Source organism: Capsella rubella, unplaced genomic scaffold (genome assembly GCF_000375325.1).
Source record: "Capsella rubella cultivar Monte Gargano unplaced genomic scaffold, Caprub1_0 scaffold_3, whole genome shotgun sequence".
In the NCBI taxonomy this organism is placed as follows: Eukaryota; Viridiplantae; Streptophyta; class Magnoliopsida; order Brassicales; family Brassicaceae; genus Capsella; species Capsella rubella.
The window spans coordinates 14,103,745-14,117,956 of record NW_006238921.1 but is presented as its reverse complement, the minus strand read 5'-3'; the positions used below and the strand labels follow the sequence as shown (position 1 = coordinate 14,117,956).

The 14,212-nt window shown below is 32.7% G+C and overlaps 2 protein-coding genes across 2 annotated transcripts; one reads left to right on the top strand and one right to left on the bottom strand.

Annotated features, from left to right (window-relative positions):
• Nucleotides 1–127: 127 nt before the first annotated feature.
• LOC17892831 (putative cadmium/zinc-transporting ATPase HMA4) lies at nt 128–8,103 on the bottom strand. The gene is made up of 10 exons (XM_006296775.2): nt 7,896–8,103; nt 7,295–7,514; nt 5,961–6,218; nt 4,260–4,357; nt 3,887–4,142; nt 3,667–3,804; nt 3,247–3,574; nt 2,955–3,157; nt 2,673–2,875; nt 128–2,592 (listed from the first exon to the last, which is right to left on the bottom strand). The coding sequence occupies exons 2-10, from the start codon at nt 7,509–7,511 to the stop codon at nt 328–330; spliced, it is 3,966 nt and encodes a 1,321-aa protein (XP_006296837.1). The 5' UTR covers nt 7,512–7,514; nt 7,896–8,103; the 3' UTR covers nt 128–327.
• Nucleotides 8,104–10,103: 2,000 nt separating this feature from the next.
• LOC111831560 lies at nt 10,104–10,266 on the top strand. The gene is made up of 2 exons (XM_023786189.1): nt 10,104–10,189; nt 10,248–10,266. The coding sequence occupies exons 1-2, from the start codon at nt 10,104–10,106 to the stop codon at nt 10,264–10,266; spliced, it is 105 nt and encodes a 34-aa protein (XP_023641957.1).
• The last annotated feature ends 3,946 nt before the right edge of the window (nt 10,267–14,212 follow it).

The following is a 14,212-nucleotide window of genomic DNA, read 5'->3' as shown; positions in this document are numbered from 1 at the left end:
GGAAAACAAAAGGAAAGACAGTGAGATCTGTTTCATCTGCTTCTTCTTGTTTTGTTTGTTAAGACTCTTAAGATCAAAGTTCAAACTTGTTTTACAACATTATCTGCATCTTATCAAGATGAGAGTATAGAAGGAAAATTTAGGATTTGGCAAGTACCACTGGCATTGTCTTACAAAATTATACAGTTACTTAATCTATACTACTGCCTTCGCTGGAACAAATATATATTGTTTTTTTTTTGTTTCACCATTAATGGAATGCAAGACGAAATGTTATATGAATAGATGGATGCGTCAAGAGTTTAAGCTTTTCATTCCTAGTGTCCGTCAAACACTCAAATGGTGATGGTGGTGGTGGTGATGATGATGATGGTGGCGGTGGCCGCAAAACTCTTTTGCATAACTCCTACAACAGTTTTTACCACTGTGACGCTTCTCTCTTTCCCTACATATCGATGGGCAAGCCTCCGCAGTCTTCACTTTGCAACAGGTCTCTACCTTGATGGCTCTGTTTGAGCTCTCGCAACGCTCAACCTTCTTCACTTGCAAGTCAGATAATACCAGATCAGTAGGACTTGTGCAACAGATTTGACTAGAGACTTTCTCTGTCTCTCTCTCGCTACAACAAGTTTGGCTATAGACTTTCTCTGTCTCTCTCTCGCTGCAACAAGTTTGGCTGGAGACTTTCACTGTTCCACAGCCTCCAGATTGAGCACTCTCCACATTGGCCAAATTAGAAGACCCTTCTTGTGTCAAACCAGTTCCGCAACAATTTGATTTGCAATCACCACCACCTTCAGTTTCCAAGCCTGCAACCAACAAGCTGACAGGCTTTTCATGACAGATACTAGTCACTTCTTCTTTGTCAACACAACATCCCGAGGAACAATCAGTGCTTTCTGTTTCTTCCTCTGAAGCCAGAGTGATTTCCTCGGTTTGTGTTCCATCGCTGCAGCAACCAGATTTGCAGTGACCTTCATTCTTTACCTCCATATCACATTTCTCCTCCACTTCCCCTTCTATGCTACCACAACAAAGCAACTTGGCTTCACAACATACACCAGTTTCCCTGTCCAAACCTTCATCCCTTACCAACACAGCATGCTTCTTTTCATGGAAGCTTTGTGTCACTTCTTCTTTGACCACACAGCATACCGAGGAGCACTCCTGAATGTCTGTATCATCCTCAGAAGCCAGAGTTATATCCTCGGTTTGTTTTTCATCACTGCAGCATCCAGACTTGCAGTTTGCTTCAATCTTTCTCTCCATATCAGATTTTTCTCCCACTTCGTCTTCTGTCTTACCACAGCAAACCAGCTTGAGATCACAACTTCCACCAGTTTCCATGTCCTGAGCTACCTTCTCACGGCAGCTTTGTTTCACTATCGCCTTGTTCTCGCAGCATCGTGAGTTGTGATCCACAATTGTAACTTCAGCAGTTTGATTTTCACCATCGCAGCAACCAGACTTGCAGTTTCCTTCATCTTTAATCAGCACTCCCTGCTCCGGGTAAGATGTGTCCTCAGTAAGAAACAAGCCTGTTTCCTTAATCGTCTCTTTATTGTCACAACAGCTTGTTTTGCAGGTTTCGCCATCCTTCGTCTGCAATTCTATTTCCAAACCATTTAGCGCCTGACCAACAAACTGCATCGGCACAATTTCCTCAGCTTGCTTCTTCTTCTTGAAATGGCCAGATCTGCAGTCTCCAGCACTCTCCATTTCCTGTTTGGGTTTGTCGCAACAGCTTTTTGCTGCTACTTCCTTCTTCTTCTCATTCTTGTTAGCACAACAACCTGAACCACCTTTCATTTTCAGGTCATGTTTTACATGAGAAGTCGAGTTCTTGCATGAACTCAGTGAAGCCATATCTCCCTCTGGTTTCCTAGTTTCCTCACCACAACAGCCATCTCTCATAACCTTTACATTGTCTTGCTTCTTATCATCACAACAACCAGAGTGAAAATGGTCAGAACTGGTTTTATGACTTGGTTTCATCATCACCTTCTCTTGAGCTTTCTTGTCACCACAACATCCTGAGTTGCATTGACCATTACCGCTCTTTGTCAACAAGCCTGCTTCTAAGTCCACAACATCATCATCATCGCCTTCAAGCTTCCTACCATTTAACATAGACGTAGTAGCCCTGTAACACTTTTTGTTCCCAATCTTTTTCTTCTCTCGCAACAACAACATACTATTGAAAATCACAAGCAGACAAGTCCCTACATCAACAAGTACCGCTGCCCAAATCAAAGGATGACCAGCAAAGGCCAAAGCCAGAATTCCTGCTTTGAAAGTGATGGAAAGAAACACATTTTGAACAACTTTGCGCCGAGCTCTTCTCGCTAGCTTTATTGCTTGTGGTATCCTTCTGATATCATTGGACATAAGAATAATATGACCAGTCTGTGTTGCAAGCGCAGAGCCAGAAATCCCCATAGAGATACCAATATCAGCTGTAGCTAAAGCAGGTGCATCATTCACACCATCCCCCACCATTGCGGTTGGTCCTTCTTTCTTAAACTCTTGTATGATTTTGGATTTATCTTCTGGAAGAAGTTCTCCATGTACAACATCCAAAACATTCCCTAGCTGTTTCATACCAATAATTTCAACGTTTTAAATAACCTCTTGGATTAAGAGAGTAATCAAACTGTGGTTTTAAATCTCACCTGTTCTTGAGCATGCATTGCCGAGGCTTGATTATCTCCCGTTAGCATTGCGGTTTTGATTCCCATAGATTTCAGTTCTGTCATTGCTTGAGATACACCAGATCTACAAGCATCAGATAGACTGAAAACTCCAGCTAGTCTTTCTTCTACATAAATGTATCCCACAGTCTTCCCACCTTTGATATCAACTTCAGTCTCTGGAACTGTCAAGAAAGAACATTTAAGTGATCATCCTATTTAATTTACAAAACATATATCGTTGAGTTTGTGTAGCTAATGTACCTGTTGAACAACCAGCTCGAGAAGCGATCCTTTTGTTCCCGATGTAAATATTGTTCCCATCAATCTTCCCATAGATTCCTTCACCTGGAAAGTTCTGGTAGTCCTCAACCTCATCAGGCCTAGGCTCAACAGAAACGGATTTCGCATGGTCCACGATTGTTGCAGCCATTGGATGACTTGATTTGCTTTCTACACTTGATACCCTGAAACATTGTATAACAAAAAAAATTCTCAGTCACAAGTTATCTCAACGAACTGGTTTTGGTCAGAACACAAGTTTGTTTGTTTTTACCAGTATAGCAAGCTGCGTAGGGTTATATCTTTAGAGAGTGTCTTGAAATCTATAACAATGAACTCTCCTCTTGTAATAGTCCCGGTTTTGTCGAAAGCAGTAATCTTGATCTTTGAGAGAGTGTCAAGATAATCAGCACTTTTGATCAGAAGCCCTGAAGTAGCTGCTTTAGTGAGTGCACAGAAAGTAGCAACTGGTGTAGAGAGTATAAGCCCACAGGGACAAGCACTAACTAACACAACTAGTGCTAAGTGAAACCAATGGTTGAGGTTGTGAACCTTCATTATAACAGGGACAATCGCAAAGCAAGCTGATATTATGATGATTGCTGAAAAAAACAAAACAAGAAACACAGGTCTCAATGCAAATCAAGAACATAAAGAAACCCAAGAAACAAGTCTGGTTATGTTTTTTGCTTACCTGGAGTATAGTACTGAGAACATTTATCTATTAGTCTCTGAGATTTGGTTTTACTGCTCTGAGCCTCTTCTACTAACTTAGCCATCTTCGCAACAACACAATCACCAGCTAAAGAAGTTGTTTTCACAGTTATATAACCTGCAAAAGCACATGGAGAGAGAGAGAGATCAAAAGACTGAAAGATACAAAGCTTGAAGCTATTCTTAAAGGGACTACATACCATTTAGATTGATGGTTCCAGCCCAAACCGTAGAATCTCTCTGTTTAGGCACAGGAAACGCTTCTCCCGTTAAAGTCTTCTCGTCTACTTCGCAGTTACCATCCACCACAATTCCATCAATTGGTATGGTCTCACCAGCTTTAACTGCTACCACAGTGCTAACCTTAACCTCATCTACTTCAACTTCTTCTCCAGTCTCTGCTATTATTGCCTTTTGTGGTGCTAAGCTCATCAGAGACTGCATTACCGCGCTAGCCTGAGAGTTTCACACTTGCCATAAATCAGAACTTTAATAAACCATTACAATTCCAACTTCAAATCATTTATAAAGATAGCAAGAAATTTCACAATGATATATATTAGTTAAACGAACCTTGTAGCTAGCTCTTGTTTCGAGCCAGTCAGCTATGGTGAATAAGAACACAACTGCTGCTGCCTCCATGAAATCTTGCATTGCAAGTGTTGCAATCACTGTGTTGATGAAATTGGATCATTATCAATCATTACCTCTCAGAGTACAATATTTGTTTTCATAAAATCAAAGAGATCAACCCTTAAAGTAACTATAACATTTTCCAAACGAAACAAAATATTTACACGAGTATAATTAATATATATTCATAATATAAATGTTTTTCTTGTTAATCATGTGAAATTACAAATAAAATTAACCCCATAGTTCCATAATCACCCAATGACGCAAGGCTAAGTCTACTTTTGAGTTTGGAGTTTGGACGATCCATTTCATTCAATTATTTTATGCACTTTTGTTTTTATATTTCTTTTAATGAGTTTAAAGTCTTATATATGCTTTTTTCCATTTTGAGTTGTAAAAGATAAGCCAATCAAAACCTACTAAAGGTGCTTCCTTCTATGGCACGTAATTGCAATATACCTAAAAATGATTATAAAAAGATATCACTTTATTTTCGAGACTTTCTAAAATTCTTAGAAAATTTGTTTGAAATTTCTGTAGGTTGGATAAGGAAAGAAAAAAAAAATTGACGGAAAATAAAAATGTAATATAGACAAATATAATATTTTGTTGACAAAAAAAAAATTATATTTTTCTATATTATTTTCCTTTAACAAAAAAAAATAATTAACTTTTTCTCTCTAGTATTTGATTTTGGTTTCTCTAAGATAAAATAATTCTTAAAATTCTTAAATCATCAAAGAAAATACGAGTAAAATTATCCTCAAAGAAAATTTTTGATTTAAAAATATTATTGTTCCTATAAAAGATAATATTATAAATCATGAAATAAACTAAACTGAATATTTTTGTAAACAGAAAAGAGAAAGGCGTCTTCTTCTTTTTCCCATATTTTGAGTGTACCTTTTGATTTTGCTTATCTTCCACACCAACTTACAAGTGTTTTCACATGCATGTTCACTTTTCCTAAATCCTCATAATATCCAAAAACAACATGTTGATCTTTTCATAAACTCTATAACTCAAATTTTGCATTACATACAGCAAATATATAAAGTGGTTTAAATTTTTCAGTAACTATATAACTCAAAGAAACTCTATTACTATACACCATAAATTGATTATACAAATTGCTACACGTATTTAATTTCTATATGTTTTGGACTTGTGGTATCTCCCATATGAATCAACTATTTATTTTATGAAAAAAAAACATAAAAGAAACTTTATTAAAAGGTTTCGTGGAGTGTTGGGTTCGCATGAAAAGCAGTTTATATGGAAGCTTTTTTAAAGTACCATAAAAAGGGCTAAATACAGAGTTAAAAAAGACTCGATGGATCACAATTTTTAAGAAGTCATATATTAACATATACAATTGTATTATAGTAATAGTTTTTAACTTTTACTTCAATTTGCTAAGTTTTAGTTCTTAGATTACTAATACTATATGGTTGTTACATCGATCACGGATAACCATAAACAAACAAATCATTATATATATAACACATCACCTAGCTCTAAGTCACGGAGTAAATATAAATATAGAGATGTATAATGTTAGGTGCTGATAGTGAAATACTACAAAAAGTGGTAATAACGACAACAAAAAAGATAAAGAATAGGGAAAAGTGGCATTACCGGTTATAATGACCAAAATGTTGATGTCGACCCTAAGCCTTCTAATGGAAGCAAAGGCTTTGGCCAGAATCGGATAAATACCGGCGGCGACTGCTGCGACGGCGATCCAACGTAAAGGCGAGTACACGAATTTTAAGAAGGAGAGAAGGAGAAGTATGCCGGAAACCACCGCGAAAGGGCTTGGCCATTTGTTCTTGAAGTTTGCTTCTCCGGTTACTTTCACGTTTGCTTCTAACCTAGCTTGGTTTAGTGCCTTAGCTGCAAAGACAAAAAATTTTCTGAATTTTAAATCATTAATTAACAAAACTGGAATAAGATTTAACTACTCCACTTTTGATTCAAATAAGGGTAAAAGACAAAGAATTATCCTAATTTTAAACTAAAACCTTATTTGATTCAAATGAAAATTATAAAATATATAGATACGTAACGAGTATGATACACTACCTATTAAATTAATATTCGTATCAAAAGATTTGGTAAGTATCTCGACAGACTTTTTCTAACAACTTTTTTTCCTGTATACGTTTTTTAGAAATTAATAAATCTTTCATCTAAATATGATGTCAAATTAAATATATTGCTTACACACGTATCATGCGTTACGGATGCATGTTTAATTAGGTGAGTTATATACTCCAAAAACAATATGGTAAACTTCATATGCCAAATTTATATTATGTACATCAGTACATATAAAAAAAACATATCTATATCGTTTGTATTATTGCCCTTCTTATGTTAAAATGCGTTTATATTTTTTTTAAAACGTGTTTTACCGAACATTTATTCACAATCTTTTGGTTATGCAAAGAACGTGTTTCATGGAATAAATTGAATATTTAGTAACGGTTTATCCTATTTTGTTGTTGGAAATTAAAATGAAAAAAAAAAACAAATAATTTTGAAATTGACTTAGCTTCAACCTAGGCGACCTCCTAGGTTAAAAACACAACAACTTGAACAGAACACAAATATCAAAGTAAAAACATTAATATAAAGTGCTTTTGTTAAGAAAACTGAATTAAAACAATTTTTTAAAGAAGATTAGTGGTAGAATATATAAACTTTTTAAATTGAAGTGACTTGTTGGATCACATATTTGACTAATTAGTGACCAAAAAATGGAGTTTGCGTATGAAACCATGACGTGAAACTATGACGTGAAACAAAACCACTACTTCAAGAAATATAAACTAAATACCAAATTAAGTGAGATTTTCGTGTGAAAATGATCTAAAAACTATTTTTTGACTGGGTAAAATAAAAATTATAAAAGAATAATTGAAGTGATTAAATAATTTAACTTTTTAATTAATAGTGTGATTTTTTACCAATTTGGGAGGGAGAGATGAGGAGGCTATCATGAACAACGATGACGGTTCTGGACGGAACGATGACGGAGAAATCTTTAACGCCGTCAAGAGACTTGAGAATGTTTTCGATGATGGGAACTTCCGATGTACAACAGATTCCAAGAACGTCGAAGTAACTCTTTTGCAACTTCTTCACTTTCTTTTTCTCTAATTCTTCTTTGTTTTGTGACGCCATTTTCTGATTAAAAAAAACAACAAATTATATAAATTAATTTATAAGTTTTTTTCTACTGATCTTGAGGAGGAAAAAAGAAAAGAAAGAAAGCAAAAAAAAACTTTTGAAGTGTTTGGCTTAAATGTCAATAAGAAGATTGGAGATATATCAATATCATTATCATGAAACAGCTTTTTTCATTTTCTTTTTTAAAGGATGAAACTAATTATGATATGGATTGCCAACAAAATCTTCACTAATTCTCTCATTTGTTTTATAAAAAACGTTATGATTTTAAAGCAAAGAAGAAAAAAAAACAAATGCAAGAGAAGAAGAAGAGTGTTTTTGTTTTAGATCACTTTTATCAAGAAATCTATGTGAATCAAGAAGAGAAACAAGAATTACCGGAGAAGAGATAAGATGAACAAAGCTAGTAGCAAAGAGGGAGAAGGCTAGCTGATCAGAAGAAAGACCGGACTGGACTGGTTTGGTTCGAACAGATTAGGATTTTGCAATAAAGCTTAGGTTGGGACTTGGGAGAGGGAGTGAGAGAAGGAAGTGTTGTTATATAGAGAAGAAGATTTGAGGTGAAGAGATCTGGAAATGGTCGTAGTTGCTTATATAGGCAGACAACTAAGAATGTTAGCTGAAAGATGATTGGTTTGTTTTCTTTTCTTTTTATTTATTTTGAAACTGTCAAAAATATTTAATAAATATCTTTATATGGATAGTAAATTCTATTTAATTGCTTTCGAAGAGTTCCAATTTCTTTTTTATATAGTTCCAAATTTCAAAATTACCCGAAAAACTTCAAAAAAGAAAAACCACAATTTTTAGGTCTGTAAATGGCTAAATGCCTAAGTGATTTAAGAATAAATTACTAGTAATTAAATAGGAGTATTTTAAACCTTTATTAAACCTAACATATATTGTGTTCTTAATTTTTTTTTGTTCTCTTTATAACTTTTGTTTTTGGGAGAAATTTGTTATTTTTGTAACTATAACTTGGTTTTATGGGGTTTTTTATTTTTTACTTATTTTTACCATGTAATCAGTTTCGTAAGCTATTTTTTTTTTTTTTTTTATTCAATTCCTATATATCCTTCCTAATTTCCAGGGCAGTTTCCTATGTTCAAGAACTTATGTTCACGCCAGTCCCTATGTTCAAGATTCAGTCCCTTTATTTTATGATAACTATTTATCCTCTATAAACTAGTCTAACTCTTAAAAATAACAAAAAGATTGATGATCCTAAACTTAAAATTTGAGTCGACAATATTAGAATTAATTTTCGTCAAACGTCATAACTCATAAATACACACATTCTTAATAAGCAAATCAATTTTTAATATATGCAAAATGACTAATGTTTTTGGAAAAAGATGGGCTTCGTATTTGGTTCGGATGGAGAAGCTAAAAATTGTATGTGTCTAACTTTTTTTGTACTTTCCCTTTCATTATTAAAAGAAACTCAAATATTCTAGCGAATAATACATAATGTATATTGTAAAAAATAGTTTTATGGGTAGCATACGAAAAAAAAGTATTATTGAGAGATTAGATCGTTGGTAAATATTCAAAACATACAGCTACATGCATATTCTAATCTTCTTTTTAAGGGTTACCATATGGTAAACTCTTACTACTATATAAAATGGTTACAAAAGAAAAGGTTTTGAGACTTCTAAGCAATTAGTATTAGTTTGAAAGTAGGGTGGGACTAAAACTAGTTCGATTCGTCACGTGTTTAGGGATTACTATTACTATCATCATATCTACTAATTGGAATTACTATTATTAACAATAATTATTGCTAGCTTGTATATTAGTTTAGACGAAAACTTGAATCAAATGGGGATTTCATCTCGTGAGTGAGAGACACGAATTCAAAGTTAGCCAAAATTTTAGTGGAAACCTTCAAAAGTGGAATGTCACAAAATGGAATCCATGTGTGATTCCTCATTTTCATTGCTTTCTTTATTATTAATTTTTGGTATGAATTTCTTAGTTTTTATCATTTATAAACAATTAAACTATAAATTCTTTTTTGACGCAACGCACCAATTGTCCTACAATTTCGAAATCTTATGTTTTAATATATCTTTTATACTTTCTTATAAAATTTTCACATGGTTTGCATAATATAACTTATGCTTGGAAAAATAGATACGTATACGGCTTAAATCACTAAACACTAAATTAAATAGATTACAAAAAGTTGCAGAAGATCATGCATTTTATGATATCATGGATGAGCTATGGCCTATGGAATGTAATAGAGTAAGTCATATATAGGCTCATAATAGAGTAATTCTGAACTCATGTTAAACAAATTTCTTTTAATGATCGTATAATCTTTCCAAATAATATGTTGGTGGATTTAGGGAATTATAAATTAGAAACTAGAGAACCTCAACCGAATGAATGATATATAGTAGAAGATAAATTACATGAGTCAAAACTTGAAAATTTTGAAAGAAAAAAAAAATCTAGACAAGAAAAAACACATAAATCTCTATTCAATATTTCTTGGCCCACTATTGGCCAAACCACCTGAGCACTAGCTAGGTGCATTACAATGCAATGCTCTCGTTACCACAAAACTTAAGTTAGATGAAAGTGATGTGCGACCGTCTTTATATCGCTCCGGTGAGGAGGAGTCACGGAGGCGGTGAGACCGACGCATCCAACACCGTCAAGTAGTATATATTACCGTAGACGTTTGGAATAACATATTGGAAGTGAGATGAAATGTAGAATACTATACAAGTTATGAGTAAATTAATTCAATATAAATTGGTTTCACTTTTAAATTCCATGTAAATTCATCAAGATATATTGAAAAGACCTTTGTCTTGAAGATGTGTGTTAAAAGTTTTACATCATAAGTAAAATGAGAGATCTTAAATCATTTCACTAGCTAGTTAGGAATTGGTTTATCATAAAACTTAATGGTATGAATGAGAACTAATTACCAAGAAACACAAAAAATTAGTGATGTGAAAGACTAGCTAAACAAGTTTTCTAAAATATCAAACCACCGCCCAACCATTTGACAAAATTTTGAACCCATCGACCAAAAATGGACGTCGTGACTCGTGATCCACATACAGCCGCAGCCAAATCCTTACTAATGGTATCTGTGAGTCTGGCCCATGTTTATAGGTAGTACTGAGGAAGAGCACAAACAAATAATGGAAAACTCTAGGTGGGTTGGTGAGGATGCTAGTGTCACTCCAACAAATTCATAAATGCTAAGTTCCCTAGATATGTATCTTCTTGCTAATCTATAAAATCATGTTTGAGCATAAATAAGCTGGTTTATACAAAAGTAGAAATTCAGTTTAATTCTACTTCACCTATATATATCTCAACTAACATTACTATTTAAATGTAAGACTATTATGTCGAGAATAATCACTGCTCTACTTTATTAAGATTATATTCTCCTTTTATTTTAATTTCATTTTGTGAACTTCTTGCTGTAAAAACAGCCTATTTTAGTCATTCATATTGTGAATATGACTTTCAAATATTTATTTAAGAAACGAATCTCAAATAAGTAATTTAAAAAAATCTCAACATCGGCATTTTGTTTAAAATACCAAATTATACATCTTGTTGAGGTATTGCATTCGATGTTAGAACCAAATCTATTGATCCATAGGATAACAACTCAGGTCAGATTGTACCACATCTCGAAGCAGCCAAACTATGTTTTTCAGAACTACTTTGTTCTACATCACCAAACCATTTTCAAGGTGATTGAGAAAGAGATCCGGAATGTAATTTCTACTCGAAGATAAAGGAAACAGTTTGAAAACTTATTGCAACTTTGGATTAGATGATGATTTCACAGTTTTTGTTTCATATTATTTGTTGCCCTGATTATTATTACTTTTTGGCAAAGCATAAAAAACCGTAGGATTTAGCTAATGCAGTTCATAAAGTTTTCATTTCTAAAACTATGTACTATATATCCCAAAAAAAAAAGAACAGAAAGAGAGAGGTTTGATGTTGTAAATTTGCAAAGCATCTATCCATTAATAATCTAATCTTATCGGACAGAATGACAAATTAGCTAGAAATGTTTTCAGGATCCATTCTAAGTTCTTTAATAACCAAAAAATGTGTTCGAGCTTTGACTTCCAAAAACATTTTATTTTCTCTATGTTCACTCAATTACATCTATACATACAATTTATACAAATAACCTTATTCCTCTCGAAACCGCATTAGCTAAATCCTACGGTTTTGAAGAGTCTAGTAGTAAAATATACAAATAACCAAATTATCAACGATTTGTTTTCTTCTTTTTCAAGAACCACACATGTGTATACCTTAGAAATTCCGAAGAGTCTAGAGTAAAATATTTCAAGTAGTAACACAAATCCACTATATCTTCTCAAAAGATTTTGAAGTGGTGGAAGAATTTATCTCCCAAAAATGAAAGAAATATAAAATTCTTTTTGTAAAATAAAAATAAATTATAAACTGTTTTTTCATAAGGATATTTTGCGTAAGAAAAAGGAAACAAAATTAGCGTAAGAAAATTCATAGTGCGGGTGAAAATAAAAAATACACACACGTATTAGTAGTGAGCAAGAACATTTGAATGAATTGGAATTGGAATGTAATAACAAGGAAACTTCTGTTGTGTTTCGATAAGTGGTTGTACTTATATTCGTTCTACCACCTGATACATTAAACTAATAGTTCCTGAATCCTTGGAACTTTTTCTCAGAATAGTAACTTACTATTTTTAGTTTTCTCCACTGTTTTTGTCAATATTAATACAGTGGAAACATTTCATATTCGGATTTCGATCACTGAAATAATTACTCTCTCATTCAATATTATATTTATCTAATTGTGAGAGAAATAATTAGTTTAAGATTAGGTTTTAGTAATTAAACAAATCAATTTTTACTATGGGATTCATGTCATAGTTGAGTTTAGTATAATTGTTAAAACTAAGCATCTAGCCAACAGATTTCTAAAAGCCTAGGTGGGTTTGAATCTCTTGATTTCTTGTATAAACTAATACACGAATATGAAGTATAATATCAGTGGATATGTTATCGTGATGCATTAGAATACACATAAATATGATAATGGACACCTATTATTTGTCAATATATGTTTTTGTTTTGGAAAAAGTTAATAAAGTGGTTATTAAAGTGCAATGCAACTAATTAAATTTCCAATGAGGTGGTCAAAGCTTAATAATTGTATACTTAATTTGTAAAATATGATCCTAACCATATCTTTATTAAAGAAAAGCATATCGTTTAACGATTTGAGAATATAAGATATTCTCACTCACCTTTGAGTCATATGATAGAATTGATGCAAAGCAAACCACTATACGTTTTTGACATTGTGAATTTCACTTTCATCTTGAATTCTTGATGAGTGATGACTACGTCAAAACTCAAAACCCAAAAGAATCCGATTGGATAAAACTTTTTAGTTTTATACTAAAATCAGTTTAGTTACTTTTGGTCATTCATCTTGAAAATGTCATTATCTATGTCCTCGTGTATCCACATATGTGAAGTTAATCGTTTCTACTACCACCATTGATCCTTTCTGAATTCTTTTATATTTTTTTATTCGTCAATATTTAAACTACAACTTTGTAAAATAAATTAACCAGCCCTCCATGCCAATATTTGTAAGATTATTTTCTCAAAGTGATAGTAACTGATACTTAAGCATGGGAAGATTTTCTATTTCAAAGTAAAAACTATCAAAATCCTGTCTCACTCAGAACAATGTTGAAGCCACAAATTACAAGGCAACATAGGTAATCAAAATCAATAACCTCAAATTGCAATAAAACGTTAAAACATTGTTGACAAAAAAAAACCGTTAAAACATACTCCATGATTGTAACAATTCAGTATCAAAATAAAGTAACCATACATATAAAGGAGATAATTCCGAGTAATTAAGTGTCTTTGAAATTAAAAATGGGGAGAAAGGCAGGAGACAAGTGTCTTATAATGATATGTACACAGTGAAAAACACGATGAGGTAGGTTTTATATAGTGGACAGATGATCAACAGGCAACATAATTAGCCCATATGTAACTAAAATATATTGAAATCCTACCTAAATGTATACTTTCTTATTTCATTTTCTTAAAATATAAAAGCTTGCATTCAATCACTAACACAAAACCATGAACCATAAAAAAATGTTTAAACAAAACTCCTAGTAGTCAAATACATGTAGTGGCAATGTCACACAAATAGAAGAAGATATGTTTGGTTGAACTAAATAGCCCTCGGCAAAATATTCGTTAGATTCGCTTCACTTCGATATTCATTTCGTTTCGATTCGAAAAATTCAAATATCTATAAGATATTAAACCGAAACAAATATGAAAATGTGGTATTCATAAAAACCGAAGCAAATAACAAATATTGATTTTCTTAGTGCCGAATATCCGCTTCACTTCGTATATTTATATATATGTATAAATATAAATCATTATATACTATATAATATGTGTATTTATAGATTTGGGTATATATCTCATAGGCCTATTATTCAAATTATTATATTTTGGCCCGTTGGTTTTTTTGCTAAATTTTGTTCTTAAGCAAATAAAACTTTATTAGAAAAATCAATATTAAAAATAAAATGTGAGAATTCTATGGACAGTGGTTATATTTTCTTCTTATTTTGAAAACATGTCAAACAAGAACCCTCT

Bases quoted from the DNA above. Each gene is read 5' to 3' on its own strand.
- LOC17892831 (XM_006296775.2), bottom strand. From the start codon at position 7,511: ATGGCGTCACAAAACAAAGAAGAATTAGAGAAAAAGAAAGTGAAGAAG. The intron at 4,143-4,259 runs GTTCGTTTAACT...TGAAACTCTCAG, and splicing joins AAACAAGAGCTAGCTACAAG to GCTAGCGCGGTAATGCAGTC. The intron at 3,805-3,886 runs GTATGTAGTCCC...GTGCTTTTGCAG, and splicing joins TGGAACCATCAATCTAAATG to GTTATATAACTGTGAAAACA.
- LOC111831560 (XM_023786189.1), top strand. From the start codon at position 10,104: ATGAAAGTGATGTGCGACCGTCTTTATATCGCTCCGGTGAGGAGGAGT.